At 45.3% G+C, this 22,875-nt stretch overlaps 1 protein-coding gene across 1 annotated transcript; it reads right to left on the reverse strand.

Moving 5' to 3' along the window:
* Positions 1 to 637: 637 nt before the first annotated feature.
* On the reverse strand, positions 638 to 22,645 carry RBM17 (RNA binding motif protein 17). Its single transcript, XM_040248257.1, has 12 exons — positions 22,512 to 22,645; positions 14,381 to 14,518; positions 13,724 to 13,840; positions 11,058 to 11,224; positions 10,153 to 10,250; positions 9,053 to 9,109; positions 7,732 to 7,873; positions 5,145 to 5,296; positions 4,016 to 4,089; positions 3,432 to 3,530; positions 2,155 to 2,227; positions 638 to 2,026 (listed from the first exon to the last, which is right to left on the reverse strand). The coding sequence occupies exons 2-12, from the start codon at positions 14,501 to 14,503 to the stop codon at positions 1,923 to 1,925; spliced, it is 1,206 nt and encodes a 401-aa protein (XP_040104191.1). The 5' UTR covers positions 14,504 to 14,518; positions 22,512 to 22,645; the 3' UTR covers positions 638 to 1,922.
* Between the last annotated feature and the right edge of the window lie 230 nt (positions 22,646 to 22,875).

Consider the following 22,875-nt stretch of genomic DNA (forward strand, 5'->3'; position numbering starts at 1 on the left):
TGGAGGTTCATTCATTTTCAACTTGCACTGGAAACTTTCCATTGACACTGATTTGAATTTTAATTAATACTGAAAATTAATTTCACTTTTCTCAAGCACTACCTTGTATAACATTTTTAAATTATTCTAATACAGGAAATTCACTGCAAGTAATGCACTAGCTGATTACTGCAATCATGGAGAGTTTAACAATTAGAGAGATTGGGGGGATATTCACCAAATTTTACCCATGCTAATAGAAATCTTAATGAAGCACTTGCATTTCTCTGGTTGATGGTGAGAATGTTGGGAAAAGCCACCTCAACAATGATGTTATCATAAAGCTCAATAGTAATGAGCTATCAAAGGGGGTTGGAACGTATACTTCCAAGACCACAGGGTTCACCCAAATTAAACTAAGCTGTCATAACGAGTGCCTAGCATGAGCACATCTCAGCCCTTGTAAGCCCAAGCCCAACTCTGTCATGGGTATCCGGAGCCAAGTGTGAGGCTGGCTGCTGACTCTCAGGTCCTACAAAATGTCTAATTATGTAGTTCTTTCACCTTTTGTTCCTAAACTCAAATTTATTTCATAGAGTATGTGCACTTTCTTCTCAGAAGCAGTCTTAATTCACTTTAACTCAGTAAAATACCACAAAAGAGAAAATGTTATTCTTTTATTTTATGTTAAATAAAAACATGAGAAAATCCTTTTTTAAAAAGGGTCAAAATATTCCTTATGTCTCCAAACCAAGTCCATGGATGCAAAGAAACGCTGGCTACTTCCCCTCCCCGCAGGGTCACACACACTGTCACGCTGAAAGGACCTGAAGAGAGAGCACAGCGCATGGCCCCAGCCGCCGCCTCAGGTGAAGTCACATGCAATATTCGGGCAAGCAAGGCGCAGAATACAGGCAGGCAGACTCTGGAAACACTTCCTGCTCGGGCCGAATATTATTATCTGTTTGGTCCTGCAGTCCTGCTAAACATTTAAGCCACATATACCACGGTACTTCGACAGTACACGTTTTTCACAACTCCAGAATTGTATTAATTGGGAGTACAGTTTACATAGCTGATGTGGCGGAATTTTATCCATTTAAAAATTACATATGAGAACTAACAGGACTGCAAATTTTGCCAGTAGAAACATGACCCCAGGGAATCACCACTTCTACAACATTATTGGGCACACGTTTACAATGCACCCATGAAGTTCTGAGTGAACCTGTCATTGCTGAGCTACGCTAAAGACGAGGCTTCAATCTCTGAAAACAAATGCAATATTCATGATTTCTATACCCAAATACTCCTAAATCCATCACAATCTCTAGAGTCTGACTTAGCTTAACTGAAAATGATTCATCCAAACAGGTCATGGTAGGCTCAAGATTCTTCAACCTTAGTTTAGGTTGTAAAGAGCTTTCTCTATAACTGGAGTCAATAAGAATTTCTCTGTTAGAGAAAGCAGAGGTTTCCACCTTAGGCAGACTGCCAAGATGATACTTTATTACAGAATTTATGAAGCTACAGTTTAGTAACTTGCAGGTTTTATGAAAAGAAACCAAAAAAAGAAAGGAAAGGGGAACACTACCCCACCAAAACTTTCTAGAATTTTTTTTAAGTGCAAGAAATGCTGTATCACTGAAGCACTTGAGAATTATCATGAAATCCTAGCAAAAAATGTCATCACCTCAGAAGTGGTAATAAAAAAGAGAAACAACCAGAGAGGCACACAGATTGCTTTTTGTTTTTTTAAAAGGATTTTTATACTATATTAAAAAACCACAAAATAAAAAAGGGATCAGTCAACGTATATCTTAGAAGTCTTACAGAGTCTCTGCACCCACAGCCATGAAGGCCCCTGACGCCTTGCTCTCCTCTGCTCAGTCTGCAGCTCGCTGAAGGATCGCTGGAGATGACTCAGGCTCTAGTTTTTAAAATCAAACTTGTTCTGCCAAATCCAGGACCCTGAATTTATCCAAATTGTAGAAACATGCTTTGACCACCCGTCCACCAAAATACCTCCCATTCAGATCAACAACAGCTAAAAGGCAAACAAAAAGACAGTTAGTTAAGGCAGGAATTCCATGAGACATTACAACAATATGTCTTCAAAATATTAAAATCACAAGTTCAACTTTTTAATTCTTTATCATTAGCTGTACAGCTTACCTTTAATTGCTGACTCAACCCTCTCGAATTCTAAAAATATTCGTACTGCTTCATCATCAGGGGCACCAGGAATCTGGAAAAGAAATGGAGTACAGTAAGTAAAGATATCATCAGAGATGTCACGGACTGTGAGTTTTCCTCCATAAACGATTTTTGCCAGAGTGAGTGTTCCAATTACAGATGAGCAGTGCTCAAATGCCAAAGACCTAAGTGTAATTTGCATTTGTGTGTGCCTGTGCACGCTCAGTCGTGTCCAACTCTTTGCGACCTCATGGACTGCAGCCCACCAGGCTCCTCTGTCCATGGGATTTGCCAGGCAAGAATACTGGGATGGGTTGCCATTTTCCTTTTCCAGTTAAGTGTAATTTACTCGTCATCAAAATTCACTGAACGTCTTTTTTTTGGACAGGCTGTGTGCTAAGTGCGAGCAAAAGGCAGCTAAGCAAGACCTCTGCAGGTCCTCTGCCATCAGACACATAAACAGATAATTATGCAGTCAACAGACGCAACCCAGCATGGAGGAGAAGCTGAGGTGAGCAGGAACTAAAATAAAACATCTGTATGCTAACTGTCTCTCATACCAGGCTCAGTTCCTCTGTCAAGCTTTCTAGGCCCCGCTGCGCTGTGTAGGCACAACTCCCGCTAATCCCCGCCACACCCACCACCGTGCAGCCCTCCCCAGTCTCCAGAAGCCATGACCCTATGTGAACGCCCGTCCCCTCCTACCCAAATCCTACCCACACAGTCCAACGCTCTGCTCACATCTGATAGTGTTCACAAAGCCTCCTCCAACTATTCGGTATTGATCTAATCCTTCTCTCAAACTCCTGTACTTGTAAGTCAGTGTTGATGAGTCTAGCAACTGAACATTCTCTAACTTCACGCCTGTCGTTTCTTCAACTGAACGTGTCACCGAGAGCACAGGAGGCACCTCCCCGACCCCAGGGCAGCCAGTACTGGTACGTGGCAGGCACTACATAAAATACCTGCCAAAGAAGGAAGCCCAAGGCACATGTGACGCCCCTGTCACTAAACTACTGAGCCCACTGTCATCAAGTCTAAACGTCAGTTTAGAAATGTTTCTTCACCAAATAAAATTTGAAGTTCTTATGCTAATATCTGAAATTGCAATAACTGAGTAAAAGCAGTATAACTAACCAACACATGTCACCTTCTAAAGTAAGACAGTATGTTACTTACAATGCATCCTCTATTTACAGAAAATGCTTTGTAACCTATCAATCATAACTTGGGTTATAAACAAAGAAATCTCTTACTTCAAATATCACACATTTTCCAACTTTGCCGTATTTCTCACACTCTTCCTTGGTTTCTACTTCCAAGTCTTCATCCACCTCTCCTGCACCAACCATGTTCTATAAACAAAAATAAACATATAAATTCCAGTATTGGGTATAATTGACAACTATGTAAAAGAGATGTCTAAGTAACTTTTTTCCAAGATGGCAAATGTTCCCAAACCCAAATGACTCAAAGAAACTTTTCATTCCTGAAATATCCTGAAGTAGGTTAGTTTTTTTTAAAAAATTAAAAAATATACATTAGGCTTCAATAAGAGTTACCAGAGCAACTGGGCAAGCACCAGAATACATAAACCAAGCTGAATTTCTGACAACTTCAAACATTTTAAAGTAATTTCTCACTGTGGTCTTAAATACTAATGTTTAGCAAAGAAACACCAGTGAAAAGGAATCTAAAAACCAGTCTTCCAGGGAGTCTACCCACAATTACCATCTTCAGTTCGCTTCAGCTATCCCATCATCAGCTGGGCTGACTGACTGCAGGGACAGGGCGGGGGGAGGGACACAGGGCAAACAGGGCTCCTCCCTCAGCTCCTTACCCTGAGTAGGACCACTTTGGTAGGACACTTAAGTATTTCAGTTAATGGATTTGAATCTGACTTCTTGGCTGCATCTGTAAGAAAACATTATCAGACAGAAGTGTCAGGGCACCAAGTCTAAGTTACAACGAGTAATTTACTTTCAACACCAATCCCCACTCTCTATGTCCTAGAGCCAGCATCTACACAGTCTCCGAGCAAAGATGCAGCCTTTCCTATCCGAAAGTATCACTTTGCTTTGGTATAATTTTTACCATAAATTCTAGAACTTTCTAATATCCTCAGGTGCATTTTTGCTTGGTTCACTTCCTAAAGGGCCAACAGGGCACAGTGATCACCACCCTCAGAAGCGAGTCTTGACTCAGACAGTGGTCAGAGGTCGTGAGCCCAGTGTAAACGAGCAGTTCGTCAGCCAGCCATGAGCTGACCAGTGTCAGATACCCCAGAGACTGGGCTGACTGCTGGTTTCTGGTTCCAGCCTGTGAGGCTTACTGCTGCTTCCTCAAGCTCGACGTCAACATGCCTGCCAGGAAAGTTCTCTTCCTTCTTCAGGAAAAGGCATTCAGCTAAGACTGATTCAAAACTACTGAGTTCTCCTGCTTAAAGTGCTAAATCATGTTTGACTCATTCCAGTACGCCCTCACTAAAGAACAGACTGTAACAATCAAATGAAAATAAAACACGAAGTAGGCATCATCTACCAGAAGACTGCAAAATAATGCTAGTTTTACAGAGCAGTCAGTAAAAAAATTAGGATGAAAAGGCAGAAAAAAGCAAAAAGCAGAGAACCCTTACAGAATAGAGATACAGCAGAAAGAATCACTGATATGCTGTGTATGGCTCTGTGTTGCTATAAAAACACAGTAATGGTTCTATCAGTAGAACAAGGCTCTTTCCCAAGGAGAAGCAGGCATGATAGGATTTCTGGAGTCCTGTTCATTTCTGCCAAAGCCTCTTGTCTTCTTTTCCTCCCACAGGCGTTCTTTCTGTCTTGAACTATTTGTAAAGATGGGCCTCAGAACTGTTTCCACCACCCAGAGCTGGAAGGCATCACTATGAAGAATTCTCTCATTCAGGATGGCCTGGCCCCGCCCACACCCCCAGGAGCCCTGCCCGAGGGGAGGCCCACCTTTCTCGGTGGCATCGCCCACGATGATCTTGCCGCCCCGCTTGCTGGTCTTCTCCACCGACAGCGCTGTACTCAGACCCTGCTCATGCTTCCCGAGACCCTGGCCTTCCCGGAAGCCGTACTTCTGCATGATTTTATGTGCTACCGTGCCCCTGCAAGGAGGAAAAGGAGAAAGGTCCCTGTACTTGGGTCATCAGCTACAGCACAGATTGGATTTTACATCACAGTAATCTCCTTCCGGGAGGAGAGAATGTAGATTCCACAAGGGCGTTGATGATGCCATATATCTACTAATGGGCTATGAGATAGATGTTCAGGAGAAAGATTAAAAAGTGGATGCTGAAATCCTGGGTGCACTGAGATTACCTCTGAGGTGAAGGAAACACTAGTTCCTCTGGTAAGAGCTCCTCAGGGAACTGTACTTTCTGTTAGAAAATACCAGACTTCCTGTGTGCCCCTGTACCTGCTCTGCTACAAGGCTCATAACCAGTTTAAGTAATCCTGTCAAAAACTAAGTATGGTTTCATGTAATGAAGATGACTGCATTTTTCTAAGTAGTACAGAAGAGTTTCCAATGACTGACTTTATAAATGAAGGATGCTTAAGGACTATCTGTTTAATAGATAGAAATAAAGAAACTGGGGCCAACAGTGGTTGCCTCGCTTAACGCTGACTGACAGCAAAGCAAGACACCGCATGTTGGTATTAACGGCAGGACTGAAATTGAAACCCGCAACTCTGAATTCTTAGTCCACTGCTCTTCCTCTAATTAGTGACAGCTTTCAAACTGCACAGGGAGGAGCCGCAGGGGTACTGACCACTGCTTCTTAGGGCCTGAACCCCAAAACCCTGCTTCAACCAGAACTGTTCCGTTCAGTTCAGTCGCTCAGTCGTGTCCGACTCTGCGATGCCATGAATCACAACACACCAGGCCTCCCTGTCCATCACCAACTCCTGGAGTTCACCCAAACTCATGTCCACTGAGTCGGTGATGCCATCCAGCCATCTCATCCTCTGTCATCCCCTTCTCCTCCTGCCCCCAATCCTTCCCAGCATCAGAGTCTTTTCCAATGAGTCAACTCTTCACATGAGGTGGCCAAAGTATTGGAGCTTCCGCTTCAGCATCAGTCCTTCCAATAAACACCCAGGACTGGTCTCCTTTAGGATGGACTGGTTGGATCTCCTTGCAGTCCAAGGGACTCTCAAGAGTACTCTCTAATACCACAGTTCAAAAGCATCAATTCTTCAGCATTCAGCTTTCTTCACAGTCCAACTCTCACATCCATACATGACCACTGGAAAAACCATAGCCTTGACTAGACGGACATTACCTACATTTTTCACATACATAATTTCCTTAAATATTTCATTTGAACAAGTTGTTCCAGGGCTAAAAAGACTGAAGACTGATAACTGTACTATACTGTACCTTCTTTAGGCATAAAGATTTAATACCTTTCTCTTGCCAGTAATAAGGCAATTTTTTTCACTAGCAAAAAAACAAAACCAGCCCCCAGTGATGTCACGCCTATGCCCCTTCAGTACACTCCAGGGCAGCCCAACAGGCTGCCAACAGACAGAGGAATATCCTCTGTCTGCACCGCCCAGGGCAGTAGCAGTGAGCTTTGTGTGGCTACTGAGCACTCGAGACTAGCCTGAGGAAAGAAATATATGCTGAATTCTATTCATGTTCAATTAATTCAAGAGCCCTGAGTGGCCAGGAGCCCCCAGAGAACAGCAAAGGTCGAGAAGACAGGTATCAAGATGAGAACTCCAAATCCTCTCACAGCGTGTGAACCCTGGCCCGCTCCTCAGCTCTGGCCAGACCAGCCCCGAAGGAGCGAAGGCAGAATCAAAGCGCTCACACAGGCGAGGGCAGACCAAAGAGGCCTCTGCAGGCACAGCCTCTCCACCAGAGGCGCCCTCCTTCTAGAGGACAGAGAGCAAAGGCCTCCGCGCAATGCGGCTCCACTGCCACCCCCCAGAGGGCTAGAGGAATAAACAATAGACAACACTCTCTTAACCAAAACACATGCCAAATCCAGCAAGTCCTAAAAAACCCACAAGCCCCACCCGAAGTCAACCTTAAAACTGATTTTCAAACACTGGCCAACAAATTTCTAATTGTAAGTAGAATAACTGAAAGTTTTTACACCAAAGGTATAATAGACTCATGACTTTAAAGCAAAGGTCATTTTATCAAGAAAAAAAAAGGATGTCATTCATCTTTTGGACATAGTGTAAGTCAGGTCTAATTCGTATGAGCTATTTATTTGCAAATGTTCTGAAAACAAATATAGTTAACAATCAGATACTGTTCCTACCTGGAGAATATAATGTTCAGCATCCTAATCACTCAATACTTCTGATAGAAAGCTTTTAACAAAAGATTTTTTACAGGGTGGTGCTGCAATACCCTCCCAGTGACTTAAGTGTGACCGAGCATGCCAAGCTCTCCTTGTAAAACCGCTAAAGCCCTCATCTCCAAACGCGCTGCATCCACTGGAAGGTCTGACCACACCACTCCCACCCCCCTAGAGTCCCACCCTCCCTGCACCCGCCGAGATGCAAGTGCCCGGACCATTACCCCATGTTGGCGAGGAAGGAGTTGCCAGGGCCGGTTGGGGATCGGGGTCTGTCTTGTTCCTCGTACACTGGGGGAGGGATAGCAGCTTTGGAAGACTGTGAGCGAGGTCGTGAATCCTCTTCATAAGGGAAGTCTCGGGGTACTGTTGGATGACAGGGAACAGGATTTTATTTTTTGTGCCTCCTTTTGCCAGCATACAACAAAGGTCTCTGAGGTCAGGGACCACATGCCAGTTCAGTGAAATGCAACCCCAGCTGAGCAACAGAATCAGCAAGGAAGCTCAGAGACCTCCAGATGCTTGGGCTCCACTCCCAGAGATTGGTTTCAGTTGGGGTTTATGGTTTGTCAGGTATTTTCATTATTAACTTTTATTTTTTCTGTATTATCTTCTTAATAAAAAGGTAACATTCATAGTGCAATAGGTATTTAAAAACTCGGGGGATGGTTACATTTTCTCGGGATAGTTTAGGTATGCTCCAACAGAGAGAGTAGGAAAATGAACTAGAAGATTCATCAAAGTCCAGTTCCAATCCCCAATTTGAGAACCGATCCCTGGAGACTTCTGGGAATCTGAGTAAAGGCACACAACCTGTGACTGAGGGACCTAACTTGGGAATGCACTGCCACCTTGTGGAGGGTCACAAATTTAACAGCTCTAGATCACAGAGCTGTGGAGAGTCCCCTGGACTGCAAGGAGATCCAGCCAGTCCATCCTAAAGATCAGTCCTGAGTGTTCACTGGAAGGACTGATGTTGAAGCTGAAACTCCAATACTTTGGCCACCTGATGCGAAGAGCTGACTCACTGGAAAAGACCCTGATGCTAGGAAAGAATGAAGGTGGGAGGAGAAGGGGACAACAGAGGATGAGAATGGTTGGATGGCATCACTGACTCAATGGACACAGTTTGAGTAAACTCTGGGAGCTGGTGATGGACAGGGAGGCCTGGCGTGCGACAGTCCATGGGGTTGCAGAGTGGGACACGACTGAGCAACTGAACTGAACTGAGATCGCTGAGCACAGAACTTGCCAACTGAGCTACTATTTGTTTTAACCTAACTCCAAATAGGAAATGTTAGAGAAAACAAAATGAATTCTTTTTAACAACAAACAAAAAAGCATCTTGCTGCAGAAAAACCCTAGAGACTGGCATAAAAACTCCTGAAGCATAAGGGGTGGAAGGTGCTCTTGGCCGAGGGCTAGTGAGGAGAGTTTGGGGGCCTTTTCCCTGCACCCAGGCACCTGGCTGATTCCAGCTAAGGCTTCCCAAGACTGGGTTAAAGACGTGTATCTGAACAGAAGAGGGAAGAAACAGGTACTTACACTCTTTGTCCTTCTCCACAAGAGACGTGGGAGGTGCAATGGCAGCTCCACCCATACCTGCAAAACAGACATTCCGCTGAGCAAGGGCTGAGTGAGGAGGAAGGAGTCACCCCAGGCCCGCTGAATCGCACCCCCACCCCAAAGGAAGAGGCAGGAAGGCACACTACTCCATCCTCTCGCTAACACCTCAAGAGTTCAGTGTTTGAAACCAGGGTTAAAAACACACAAGTAGGTATCACTGCTGGGGTGTGTGGGTACTTCTGGTCACAGTCTGCTCTGTGCTGTCGTCATTCTTGTTCACATTTCCTAGACAGAGAACGGTGGACACAAACCAACCAAAGCGGACTCTGTTTGCTATCAGACAACCAGAGGGGAAACATGAGCAGGGAACACAGGGATTTCCCACCAGAGAAAAGCCCTAAGCTATGCATTATAACTTAATCACCAATGAGACACTCCAAAAAACGGTACAATGTAAATTAAAGAAACCAATTACAAAGCCATGCTGCACCAGCATGAAATGTTTCACAAAGAAATTCCCCACAATCAGTGTACAGGCGGCAACCACACGTGATGCAGCCGTTCTCTCAGAATGGACAGTGCTTAGCTATCTAGTGGTCACCAAGCACCTGGCTCTCACACGACGATGCCGCCTGTGAGGCTTCAGAGATGGAGGCGGCCCGACAGAGCACGAGCTCACACCGTCTCCCTGCCCCGCTGGCGACTCTGCCAGAAGCCAGCGTCCAGGGAAGCCCAGCCATGCATGTGGGTGGCAAGGATTCTGAACACGAGTGCAGACTCTCCACTCAGTGCTGTTAATCAAAGTGCAGATGGACAGAGAACAGGTGGGCACGACTGTGCTACGGACAGAGACGAGCACAGGCATGTAGCTTAAGGTGTACTCAAAGGTCCAAAAAGTAAATGTTAGAAAGATCATCTGTGAAATGAAAAGTTAAACCCCATACAAATGTGGGTTTTTGCTGAGATTCCAGACAGAAAACTACCCAAATCACTGTCAGCTGAACTAGTTAGCAAGCTGAGTACAGAAGGAAGGGGTAGAGCTGCACATCTAAAACGGGACACTCATGCTCAGGCATTACTTCTTTTCCTCCTCTCTCGCTCATAATCTTCATCTTCATCAGAATCTGGGTCGGGTCGCCTGGAAAACCCACTAGCTTCATGTCTGTCTTTACGCCTCCTGTGATAACAGAAGGAACAATTCAGAGATGTGAACCCAAGGATGTCACCTTGACTTTAGGGGGCGTCAGGGATACGCAAACAACTGATTAGAGATAAAGCAGCCAACATATGACAAGTGAGAAAAATCCAAAAGACAAACTGAACGAATTCAAGAGGTATATGCGTATGAATAGCAAGAAAAAAGTTCCCTTGATATTTTACCTCTTTCAACACTAAGCGAATCAACACAGGTAAGAGTTAATGAAATAATTTCGATTCTCTAGAACATGCTTTCACTTCATGAAATGAGTCAATAAATAATGAGAAATAGTATATTAATGTTTATATAATCATTTAAAAATTAATACTCAGCATTTTTAAAAGAAGAAATGCAAATAAATCTTTGTTACCCATACTTTCGAAAAACATAAAAGATGTTATGAGTTCTTAAAAACTATCTGGCTCAAAAATAGTAAAAGGTGAGAAAAACATTTTAAGTATTTTAAGCAGTATGACTCTAGTAGAGTCAGAACATAGGGGAAAAAAAAAGCAAAACCTATTATTCAACATCAGTTTGTAAGCTATTTTTCTAAAAACTTACTCAAAATGTATGTTCTAAGTTTTCTGCATGTGTACTTGAACTTGCTCTGGAGTTTGTTTCCATGATGGGATGTAACAACCACACACTCTTAACAACATCTGACTCCTGAGGACTGTTCAGACCAACCACAAAACCCACTCAGTCCACAGACAGCGCTAAAGTTCTCATAACATCTGAATGAACATTTCAAACATAACCCCATCCCACACTTGCACGAGGCCTTACTTTTCTCTCTCTTCTATTTCCTTCTGTCTTTCCAGCTCCCGCTGCCTCTGCCGCTCCTCTCTTTGGCGCTTCACTACTTTCTCATAATCGTTAGGAAACATGGGATCATATTCATCAGCTAAGGGGATCAAAACTTCTCCTGCAGAAAACCCACTGGGAACAGGGTCCTGAGGAAGGGAAAATGCCAAAGTAAGTATAACCCTCTGTCTTGGAGTTTTATTCACAAAATTGAGGCCAAGGACCATGCAGGGCCCCGAGGACCATCTGTCCACCTCTGTTCACAGATGAGGGAGCAGATGCCCGAGGAGGCTAGCAGACTCGGCCTGTTCAGGCACCCAGCCCAGGAGCAGCAGAGCATGGCAAAGTTCACCTCTCAGTTCAGGATCAATTCCATAAACACCCTACAGCATTTTCTTAAAAAAAGCTGCCATCACCCCAAATTTTAAGCAATAAATTTGACTTTTCAGAGTAAATACAGAATACTTCTATTTTTACATACATAAAAACTTAAAATACAGAACAACTCATGAATAACATGTTCTTGCAGTCATTCAATATAATAATCTCAGATTTTGATTACATGGAGACATGACATATTAAGACTCTCAAAAAAAAAAGAGGAAAGAAAAGTAGAAAGCCTCCTCCTGGGCTCTGAATGCTCTGGAGTCCACAGCCTCCCGAGGCCGCTGCATCTCAGACCCTGAGTCTAAACAGGGCATGTAATTCCCTTCACAACATGGTTCATTTTTTAAAGTCCACTAAGTCAGGTTTTTGCGTTTCTCTTTTGTACATTTACAAACTGCTCTTTGAGAGAAAAAGAACAAAAGGCAAACAGTGCACAGAAACACAAGATGAAAAGGGGGCTCTGCCCTAGGCTGGTGGTCTTGATCTCCGTGGTTCTCGTAAACCCTGACCCACTGCATGGTCTCACGTTCCTACATCTTCGTACTTTCTTCTGTTTGTTTCTCTAGCATGACACCCCCTTATTGTCTATAAAAATAAGATGTCTTTCCTGGTCCCCACAGACACCCAAATGAGTGCGGGTCAAGGTCCCTAAGCTCCCACTCTGGAACTGTCAGGAGAAGCGTGCCCAGCACTGCCAAAGGCAGGATGGCTGTTTGTAAAATGTATTTTACATATGAACACAAAACAGGCATGATACAGAGAGCTTATGCTCAGTATCAATGGATCTAAATCTAACAATTCCTGGATTACACTGTGCAATGAATTACAATGTGGATTTTCTCATCATATTGATACAACAAACACTTCATGGTCTCCTTACAATTAAAAATAAAAAATCACTTTGATTTGTTGAATAAACAAAATTAGAAAAATAACTGTAATCACCTCCCAGGCCCTATCACTGGAAATCTGACACAAATCTATTTACCGCAAGGCTCCCAAAGGGAAGGTATTCATTTGTATGCAAATAAAAGACATTTCTAAAACACAAAAGCACCTGAACAACATTTCCATTCAGTTATTATTAAGACAGGAGAAGCTAACAATCAGCAACTCAATTTATTTAACACTGCCATCACAAAGTTCCAACTCAGAGAACAAACTGTCAGCATGAAGGTTAATTCTCTGTCATTTAAAATCTGACAACAAACAACTTTTACTGTGTGAACCCTGCTAAGTTCAACAATGAGCGATCCAGCTCTAAATGCCATAAAGAATAAAGGGGCTTGCTTCATTTTAACAGATTGACAGTTAATACCCAATACTGCAGAGGGTGGAAAAACTCAAACGCTCACACGTTGCAGGTGATATAACTCTGCCAGAGACAACTTGGCAATAAATAAACTGTCAAGGAAAGGGAATGATCTCCTAAAGTCACCTCTGGAAATCTATCCTAAGAAAATTTTAAATGCATAGAAAGCTCTCTGAAAAGGTGCTCCCTAAAAGGTTTACTGGTCCTATTGTTAGGAAATGGGTGTGTAAATCACCATACACTTACCTAATGGGAATACTTTACAACTAAAAATTGGCTATGTAGCAAGAAGGAAAATGCTTACTGATTAAATTTGGGGGTGATATTATAGGTTCTGGAGTCAATATACAATAACAGAAGATGATTAACCAGTTCTTGATTAGATGCGGCAAGAAAAAATTAGGTGACGAATTTGTGGGAAAAAATGTTAAATGACTAAGAATCCTCAGAAAAGTTCCCTTGTGGGGAACCAAGTGGCTTTCCCTCTTGCCAGACTACCAGACTGCAGGAGAAGGATCAGCTCCTCTGGCCAGGAAACCCCACCGAGAGCTTCCGCGCCTGCCACACAGGGGAGCGCATGGAGCCACTGGCTGAGCGTGGGGCCCTGTACTCTCTGACACAGGGGGACAGCAAAGTACATTAAGTGAGAAGCGCAAGGCGGAGACAGAAGATGCAGGAGGAAAAGAATACCAAGTGTTTAAATTCTTAAGTCATTTATTTTTCTTTTCGCCCACCTCCAATTTCTGATTAATTAACTACTGAGCTTTAAACAAATTTAACTGTTTTAAAGTTGATAAAACCAGAGCAAAAATTAAACTGAACATGATCCTGACTAGATTGCAAGGCCTACAGAGGAGGTGTGCTCAGAGTGATGTGTGTAAAGTGCAGCCTGGAAAGCAGGAGAGCCCTCCCAGGGGGGTGTGTGTGTGTTGGGGGCGGGGGGGTGTACCTTGAGGCCTGCAGCCACGTGTGGTGGAGTGTCCACAATCTGCCGCTCATCTGAAGAGCCGCCTCGCTTTAGGTCGATTACTGGAGCAAGGACTGTACTTTGTTTTGTCCTCTGGCTCTAAAATCATCAAAAACCAAGAAAAGTGTACTGAGGCTTCAAATCAAAATTCAGATTACTTGTAACAAAGCTTTTTTTTTGGTCTCTGCAACAAACCTGTCAGATATGAGAGAAACAATCTTAAAACAATAGCCTTTTAATTCAATTATTACGATAACCATATACTAGTTCCTTTTCCTTACAACACAAATCTCGATTTTTATAAAAAGGTTTACAGAAAGATTGGCCGCTGTTAAATTTTCCTATGAAATAATACATTGGAAAAACTCTATGCTTGGACATACTGAAGTTCGAAAACCAGCATCACTGCTGGAAATCTAGAGTACTCTTTTCCTCATCCTGATTCTTTGAAACAGTTCTATTTCCAGGAGATGTGAAATGACCTTCAGCTCCCATTTCTCTCCCTCCCTACCCCAGCCTCCCTACCCCTGGCAACACATGAGCCCTACATATTTAACAAAGAGGTAGAGGAGTGGCTCTCATGCCTTGGCAGGCACCTGCTGGGACTCTTTCCTCACAGGTGGGCTCAGCTTCTCTCACCTTGGCCTGAGTGAGAGCTGCCTTCTTAACCTGGAGCTGAGACTGCAGGAGTTTGAAGTTTTTGGACCAGCCTTCTGTTTTTGAGTCACTGGTCTCCACTCCCAGGTCATCATACAGGGACATCTTCTCAGTTCAGTGCTGAAAGGCAAAGTGGACAGGGGTTAAAGCATATAAGAATGTAGAGAAGATTTCTAATCTTCCTATGTTAAAATATGCAGTGGCATGGAATTTCAGAGGTAGGAGGTATTTGATGAGATCACTTCATCCAGGAACATTCAGTGATAGAAGCCAAGACACCTAATATCACCAATCAGTGCCCTTTCTAGTACCCATGTGCTATTTTCAAAATAAACCTCTAGCATGAATTTTCCTGTATATAAGATCATGTGATCAAGTAATTCAGGAGTGAAATCATTCTGTTCTACAGAATGAGGGAAGAGGGAAGTTCTAGAGTCAGGGCATTCTTAACTATATATATTCATTAAAAAAAATAATTCTACTTTGTGTCAGTAACAAAAGTAGAAGCCTTACAAAAACACCTATTACCAGGTGAGTTAGCACAATTAACCACCTTTTCAGGGCAGCAGGGGGGCAGGGTTGATGGCGGGGAAGCTACCCTTTTACAAAATTTTATTATATGCCTATAAATAAGGGGAAAAACCCAGACATGATCTCACAGATGTGACAGGAGAGTCGAAGGTTAGATTGTATTAAGACCCAGGCTTCCTCGTATCCCGCCTTGTGATCTTTAATGTCTCTGAGCACAAAGTGAGAATCAACAATCTATATGTGAATGACCAACACATGCCATCCCTGGCAGAACAGAGGATGAAGACAACAAAAATGACAACAATTAACACTCGTTGTTCAGTCCTCTCTGTCGTGTCCAACTCTTTGGGACCCCATGGACTGCAGCACTCCAGGCTTCCCTGTTCTTCACCATCTCCCGGAGCTTGCTTAAACTCATGTTCATTGAGTTAGTGATGTCATCCAACCATCCTCCGTCGTCTCCTTCTGCCCTCAGTCTTTCCCAGCATCAGGATCTTTCCCAATGAGTGGGCTCTTTACATCAGGTGGCCAAAGGATTGCAGCTTCAGTCCTTCCAACGAACACTCAGGGCTGATCTCCTTTAGGATGGACTGGGTGGATCTTCTTGCAGTCCAAGGGCCTCTCAAGAGTCTTCTCCAACACCACAGTTCAAAAGCATCAATTCTTTGGCACTCAGCCTTCTTTACAGTCCAGCTCTCACATCCATACATGACCACAGGAAAAACCATAGCCTTGACCAGACGGACCTTAGTCGGCAAAGTAGTGTCTCTGCTTTTGAATATGCTATCTAGGTTGGTCATAACTTTTCTTCCAAGGAGTAAGCGTCTTTTAATTTCATGGCTGTAATCACCATCTGCAGTGATTTTGGAGCCCAAAAAAATAAAGTCTGACACTGTTTCCCCATCTATTTGCCATAAACTGATTGGATCAGATACTATGATCTTAGTTTTTTGAATGTTGAGTTTTAAGCCAGTTTTTTCATTTTCCTCTTTCACCTTCCTCAATAGGCTCTGTAGTTCCTCTTTGCTTTCTGACATTAGGATAACAGCCTATCACACTCGGCAGGGTGGTCAAAGGCAGTATCTGCTACAGAAGCCTAGGAGGAGGCTACCAGTAAAGCCAAGAGCAGTCCAGGAGCGGGTGGGGACTTCCAGAAATAAATCTGCTCCAGGTCAAGCCCAGTCAGAAGTCCACACCTCTAGCTGCTAAGTCCTTACTGCCACATTTGAAAACCTCAACATTCTGAAACCCAAAACATGGCTCATTTCTCAAAATAAGACAGCAATCTGTTTCTCACAGTTGGAAAGGGGGAAAAAATTGACTGAAAACCCTAAACTACAAAGAAATGCTTAACACAGGAGTTGCTAGCTTATGAACACATCGCAAAAGTCTGTCAGTTCCCAGGCTCAGACAGCATTTCGCCATTGAAACTGTGTCACACAAATCCTGTTTTGCCTGTGTTATGTCTCAGGAAGAGAAGGTGATACATACAGGAAGGGAAATATCTAATTTTCCCCCACAGTCACATCTAACCTGGGGCAAAACTTCTGTGTCTGCTTACTCCTCCACCCTTTTGTGCATGGATCTTCAGACCCCGACACCCCAACACCTCGGCTGACCTGGTTCCACGGTGCGTGGGGCGGGGGTGAGGGGTTGGATGCCGCCTCCCTCCCTCAGGACAGCTGTCGGCTCCTGAGCTGAAGTCAGTCCCGGTCACCTATGGGTGCCTTTCCGAGTTCCTTCCCTACTTTAAACCTGAACCCTGTGATGACCTGAGAGCGCTCAGTGCTGACTGCTAAATGAAAGGCCCCAAGGCAGTACAGAAGCAGGGTGAATAAAGCAGAGCCCAGGGTACTGGAGGCTGAGTGCTCCAAGTGACACACAAAACAACTGAGACATGCCTAACGGCTCTCCTCCTCAGGGCTTCTAGGACACTCACTGGCTCAGCAGGGACCGAGAATTTCCTGCAGAGTGTATCCCGCAGGGAAATGCCCGCTGCCTTCAGCACCAGACGAAGTGGACTTGGCAACACCTTGTCACGGTGTTAAGCTTGAGACAAGCGCAAGACAAGCGCAAGACACTGAGGCTAAACGTAGAAAAGTTAATGGATTCCATTTCTCATCTAAGCATGCCTGAAATCTGACCAGGTCTCCAAAGTTTTGCAGGGAATACCACTGGGGTCCAATTCAGAACCTACTATTTTAATCCACGGTCTTGTAAACTCCACAAAAACCTATATGCGGTGTGTGGAGGTCACTGCTCTACCCTCAGACTAAGATCAGTGTCTGCCCCAGAGTCGAACAGAGAATCAGGCCAACTGCTCAGTTAACACACTAATCGCAAACCCCTCTCATCCAGGACTTCAGAAATTTCTGGCCACTGGTGATGGCATAAGGCCACAGAACTGCAGAGGCTGTCATGCACTTTTCTTCCAGCCTACCTGGTATTCAAAACTAATCCTTCTTTTCCAGGTACGCATCCTTAAAGTTTAAATTTAACCTGAAAAACTCAGAACAACAGCAAAGAAAAAACAATGCTGAGTGTCCAGCTTGCAAAGGGCCCGTGAATGATGCCAGGTTTGAGCTGCACGAGTCCACTTACATGTGGCCTGTTTTCCACAGTAAATACTACAGGACCACAACATCCAAGGTGGGTTGAATCCATAGATACAGAGGGCCAACTGTGAAGTTATACGGATTTTCGGCTGCAGAGGGTCGGGGCCCCTGATCCCTGCCTTTTTCAAGGGTCAACTGTACTGTGGTTTTCAGAACACTACTTCAGAAATGACCATGCATCTTTCATCTAACCTAGTCTAATTTTTTGAGACCTCATCATTCAGTTGATCACCAGACCAAAGCCTAGTAAACAAACTGTGGGTTCATCTGTTTTATCTTTCTTTATTCTTATAAAGATCAAACTTTGTTTACAAACCAAACTCTACTTTGCGTGTGTGTGTGTGTTAGTCGCTCAGTTGTGTCTGACTCTGCAATCTCATGACTGTAGCCCGCCAAGCTCCTCTGTCCATGGGATTCTCCAGGCAAGAATACTGGAGTGGATTGCCATTTCCTTCTCCAGAGAAACTTCCCAACCCAGGGATCAAACCCTGGTCTCCTGCATCACAGGCAGATTCTCTACAGTTTGAGCTACAGAAGAGTCCTTTTTCACTTTACTTCTATCAATACTGCTTAGTAAGAAATTTGAAAACATTATCAAGAAAGATATTTACAAATAACGCTGGTCTCTAGAGACTGGCTCAAGACAGTGGAGCAAAAGAACATGTGCTCATCTGCTGCCAGAGCACCAAAATCACAATTAGCTGTTGAACAGCCATCAACAGGGAGATACCAGAACCCACCAAAAAAGATACCCTCCATTCAAGGACAAAGGAGAAGCTGCAGTGAAATGGTAGGAGGGGCACAATCATGACAAAATCACATCTTACACCTACCAGGTGGGTGACCCACACTCTGGCAACCACCACCACCACCACCAGAGTTCTCACACTGCTCTGAAGCTTCTAGGCCCCTCATCAGGCTCCCCAGCCAGTGGGTCTGGCCAGGAGACTGGGAATCCCCTAGGAATCTGACTTTGAAGGCCAGCGGGATTTGATTACAGGACTCGCACAGGACTGGGGGAAAACAGACTCCACTCTTAAGAATGCAGACAAAACCTTGTGCTCACTAGAACCCAGGGGAAAGGAACACTGACCCCACAGGAGACTGATCCAGACCTACCATGAGTGTCTGCAGGTCCCCTGCAGAGGTGTGGGTTGGCAGTGGCCCGCCAGGGACGGGACACTGGTAGCAGCAGTACTGGGAGATGCATCTCGGCTCGGTGTAAGTCCTCTAGGAGGTGCCAAAGCCCTACTGTAGAGCCTGTGGGCTTCCCTGGTGGCTCAGAGGGTAAAGCGTCTGTCTGCAATGCGGGAGACTCGGGTTCGATCCCTGGGTTGGGACGATTCCCCTGGAGAAGGAAATGCCAACCCACTCCAGTACGCCTGCCTGGAAAATCCTATGGACAGAGGAGCCTGGAGGGCCACAGTCCACGGAGCCGCAAAAGAGTCGGCCATGACTGAGTGACTTCACTCACTCACTCACAGAGCCTGTAGACTCCAGGACTGGGTCACCTCAGGCCAAACAACTAACAGGAAGGGAGCACAGCCCCATCCATCGACAGACAACTGGAGTCAAGTTTTACTGAGCGTGGCCCCACCCACCTGAGCAAGACCCAGTATCCCCACAGCCAGTCCCTCCCATCAGGAAGCTTGCATAGCCTCTTACCCTCATCCACCAGAGAGCAGACAGAAGAAATAAGAACTACAATCCCAGAAGCCTCCAAAACTAATACTACAATCACAGAAAGCTAGCCAAGAGGAAAAGAAACAGGATTATGTCCCAGATGAAGGATCAAGATAAATCCCCAGAAGAACTAGAGGAAAGGAGATAGGCAACCTCCCAGAAAAAGAGTTCAGAATAATGATACTGAAGATGACCCAGGATCTCAGAAAAAGAATGGAGGGGATACAAGAAATGTTTACTAAAGACTGAAAGAATTAAAGAACAAATAAATAGAGCTGAATAACACACTAGAAGGAATCCATAGGAGAATAACTGAGGCAGAAGAATGGATAAATGACCTGGAAGACAGAATGGTGGAAATCACTGCTGCAGAACAGAATATAGAGAAAAGAAGGAAAAGAAGTGAAAGCAGCCTAAGAGACCTCCGAGAAAACATGAAACAGAGCAATATTTGCCTTCTAGGGTTCCCAGAAGGAGAAGAGAGAAAGGACCCGAGAAAATATCTGAAGAGATAATAGCTGAAAACTTCCCTAACATGGGAAAGGAAATAATCAACCAAGTCTAGGAAGCACAGACTCCCATGCAGGATACAAATAATGGTCTCAATGGAAATCAAATAACCAAATGCCCACTAAACTGAAGGGAAAAGACCAACGTATTCACTTTTGCATTTCCAATTTCTGGCACAGAGGAGGCATTCAATAAACATTTTTAAATATCAACAATTAAATAAATTCTTTTTTAGCCACATGAATCAGCACTGAAACTACACAACGCCCACAGGCTCCACTAGGAAGTAAAGAGGAAACAAAAGCTTCTGAGTTGGGTGGTGGGCACACAACACATTTAAAAACAGTTCAAATGACGAATTTTATGTTATGTATATTTTACCACAATCAAAATTTTTTTAAAAACTAGGTAAAAGGGAGAGGAGCAGCAGCACTAGGTGAGGCAGTGTGAGCTAACAGGATGCTGGCCGTCCCCCTAGGGAAGGAGTGAACGCTGATGGAAACATTTTCCCTATTTCAGGGCTACACGCTCAAGCAGTGCAGAGGCGCTCTACCTCCAACAGAGTCCTTTCAGCCAAGAGCCCAACTCCTAAGACTTCATCACCCAGCTGGTGAGGTTCCATGCCACCATACTTCCTCCAACTCCAGTCTAACTGAAGCTAGCTGTTGACAACGGCACCTGATTCGCCTTGCTCTGCAAGCTTCAAAAGTCATTGTGAAGCAAAATCTTACGTTCATTTAAAGTTCCCCGTTTCTGTTCTCAGAATCTTCAAAAGCATACCTTAAATATCAGAAACTGATGCCCCCTTACTAGCATCTGCTAGCTTTCTATTGACTTTGTTTTCATCGTAACATCAGCCTTTGATCAACACATCTTCCATGTATGCTCCTTTTTCTTTTACTTAAAAAGAAACAGGGTAAACACAGCTCTTCTGAAAGAATGATGACTTTTCAAGATTCTACCCAAGCTAGAGAAGTGTTTTTTTAAAACACGTGCAACTGGCAAAAAAGAACATGGAAGACGTCTTCTCAGGAGCACCCCACGTGCTCATCTTTTAAGTATATCTCTGATGCCTTTGCTGACAACAAACCTCACATAAAACCAGCTACCCCGTAAACACACGTCATGTTAGGCTCCACTGGGTGACATGTCTGTCTCTTACTATATCATAAACCCCTCACAGGTAGCAAGGGATGTTTCTGTCTTCATCTTTATATCTCCAACTGAGCACCTTGCTTGGGACATTGTTAAGCACTTTTTAAATATTTTCTAAATATATCAGTGAGTGGTCAGTCAGCACACAGCACATTTCTTAGTATATACCATTTGCTTTATTCTTCTAAAAATAAAACACCCACAGTTTAAGTTACTAATGTAATATCCCATATCGCCTAAATATCCTCACTATAGTCAAAATGCCTGTGGCCCTTAACTCACAGAACTGTGGAAGCTGAAATGCATCCTTTAAAAACTCCACCTGTTGAGGGGAGACGCAGTCCGCACCTACCTGAGAATGTCCAGAATTTTGCCCTCCCCCAGAATATCCTATTTCCCACCCACTTGCCTGCTTCCCTGGTGGCTCAGAGATTAAAGCGTCTGCCTCCAACGCGGGAGACCCGGGTTCGATCCCTGGGTTAGGAAGATCCCCTAGAGAAGGAAATGGTAACCCACTCCAGTATTCTTGCCTGGAGAATCCCGTGGACGGAGAAGCCTGGTAGGCTACAGTCCACGGGGTCGCAAAGAGTCGGACACGACTGAGCGACTTCACTATACATATTCTGCCTGCCTCTAGGAATAAGCACCTCCCAGGGCCCTCCTTCATTGATTTCTCAGAGAATCGTCTTGATCTGACCTGACTACCCGTGTTCACACTATCTGCCTTTCCTGCAGTTTCCAGAATGCACTAAGGTGCTTCACCTCCGCTACCTTTACACTTATTTCCTCTGCAGGGAAGCTTTCCCCCATTCTGCACATTTACCAAAACACCCCCAAGGCTCAGTTACACGCCTCACTCCTTAGGAAGTCTTTCCAGACAGACCGAGGCGTGGCTTTTTACACTTGTTTCTCTGGAAACTAAACTCACGGGAGCGTAGAGACAGAATCTTACTGATGTAACTATCCGCTGTTCCTAAACATGACCTGGGCAAAAGGAAACGCTCAAGCAAAACCAAAAAAAAACAAAACAAAAAAACACAAAAAACAACGCTCTGTAACTGGATATCGAAGCTAAAATACCGCTTTAAGAAAAGACAGGATCCGAGGCAGTGCCAGAGCCTCGTCCAGGTAAAACCCTCGTCTCTGAGGGATGGCCACACCTGATTCGAAGCCAGGGGCGGAAACGGATTCCTTCCTCGGCGCCCCCGGCCCCGGCCACAGACTACTCAGGCCCGCTTACCGGGTTCAAGGGACCAACAGCTGTTCCCGGACAGACCGACAGCGAGAGGAAGGGGACAGGAGAGGGAAAGGCGCACTCGGGACCAGGAGACACAAGGCCAGAGCAAACAGACGAGGAAGAAAAAGAGGAGAGAAGGGGTGCGAGGGCCCGGCAAGCCGAGGCACATAAAGGAAGTGGGGAACAGGGAGCGAGAGAAGACGGGAGGCTTACCAGCGGCCAGGCCGCCAAGCGGGGGGCAGCCAGCGGCGCGGGGCCGGTCAGGGACCCCCCGCCCCTCGCGGTGCGGCCTAAAGCCGCGGCCTCACCTGTCGCGACGCCCGGCCGGGGAGGCGCGCCGGCCCCGGCCCCCGCCCGCCCACCGGCCCCAGAGACCACTTACCCGGCCCGCCCGGCCAACGATCCCGGGCCGCGGCGGCGCACCGAGGCCGACGCGCCGCCGACACCGCGGGCTGGGGGCTCGGCGTCAGCCCCCGACGGCAGCACAGCTCCGGCGCCAACCCCTACGCAGACTCCGCGGGACGCACGGCGGCGCGGGGTCACGGCGCGTACGGCCGGAAGAGAGGCACCCGGCGCCTGCGCTGAGGGCGCCCCTGCTGCCGGGCGCCCCCTGCCGTCCGGAGGACCGCGCCCGCAGAGCCGAGAGACTTCCTCTGCAGCCAAGAGGGGTCGCGATGGCAAAAGATTGTGACGCTACAGACCCGGGAGCCTGGCACTGAGGAGGGCTACAAAGTTCGGCTTCATGA

The sequence above is a fragment of the Oryx dammah genome, unplaced genomic scaffold, assembly GCF_014754425.2.
Source record: "Oryx dammah isolate SB20612 unplaced genomic scaffold, SCBI_Odam_1.1 HiC_scaffold_10, whole genome shotgun sequence".
NCBI classification, from domain to species: domain Eukaryota; kingdom Metazoa; phylum Chordata; class Mammalia; order Artiodactyla; family Bovidae; genus Oryx; species Oryx dammah.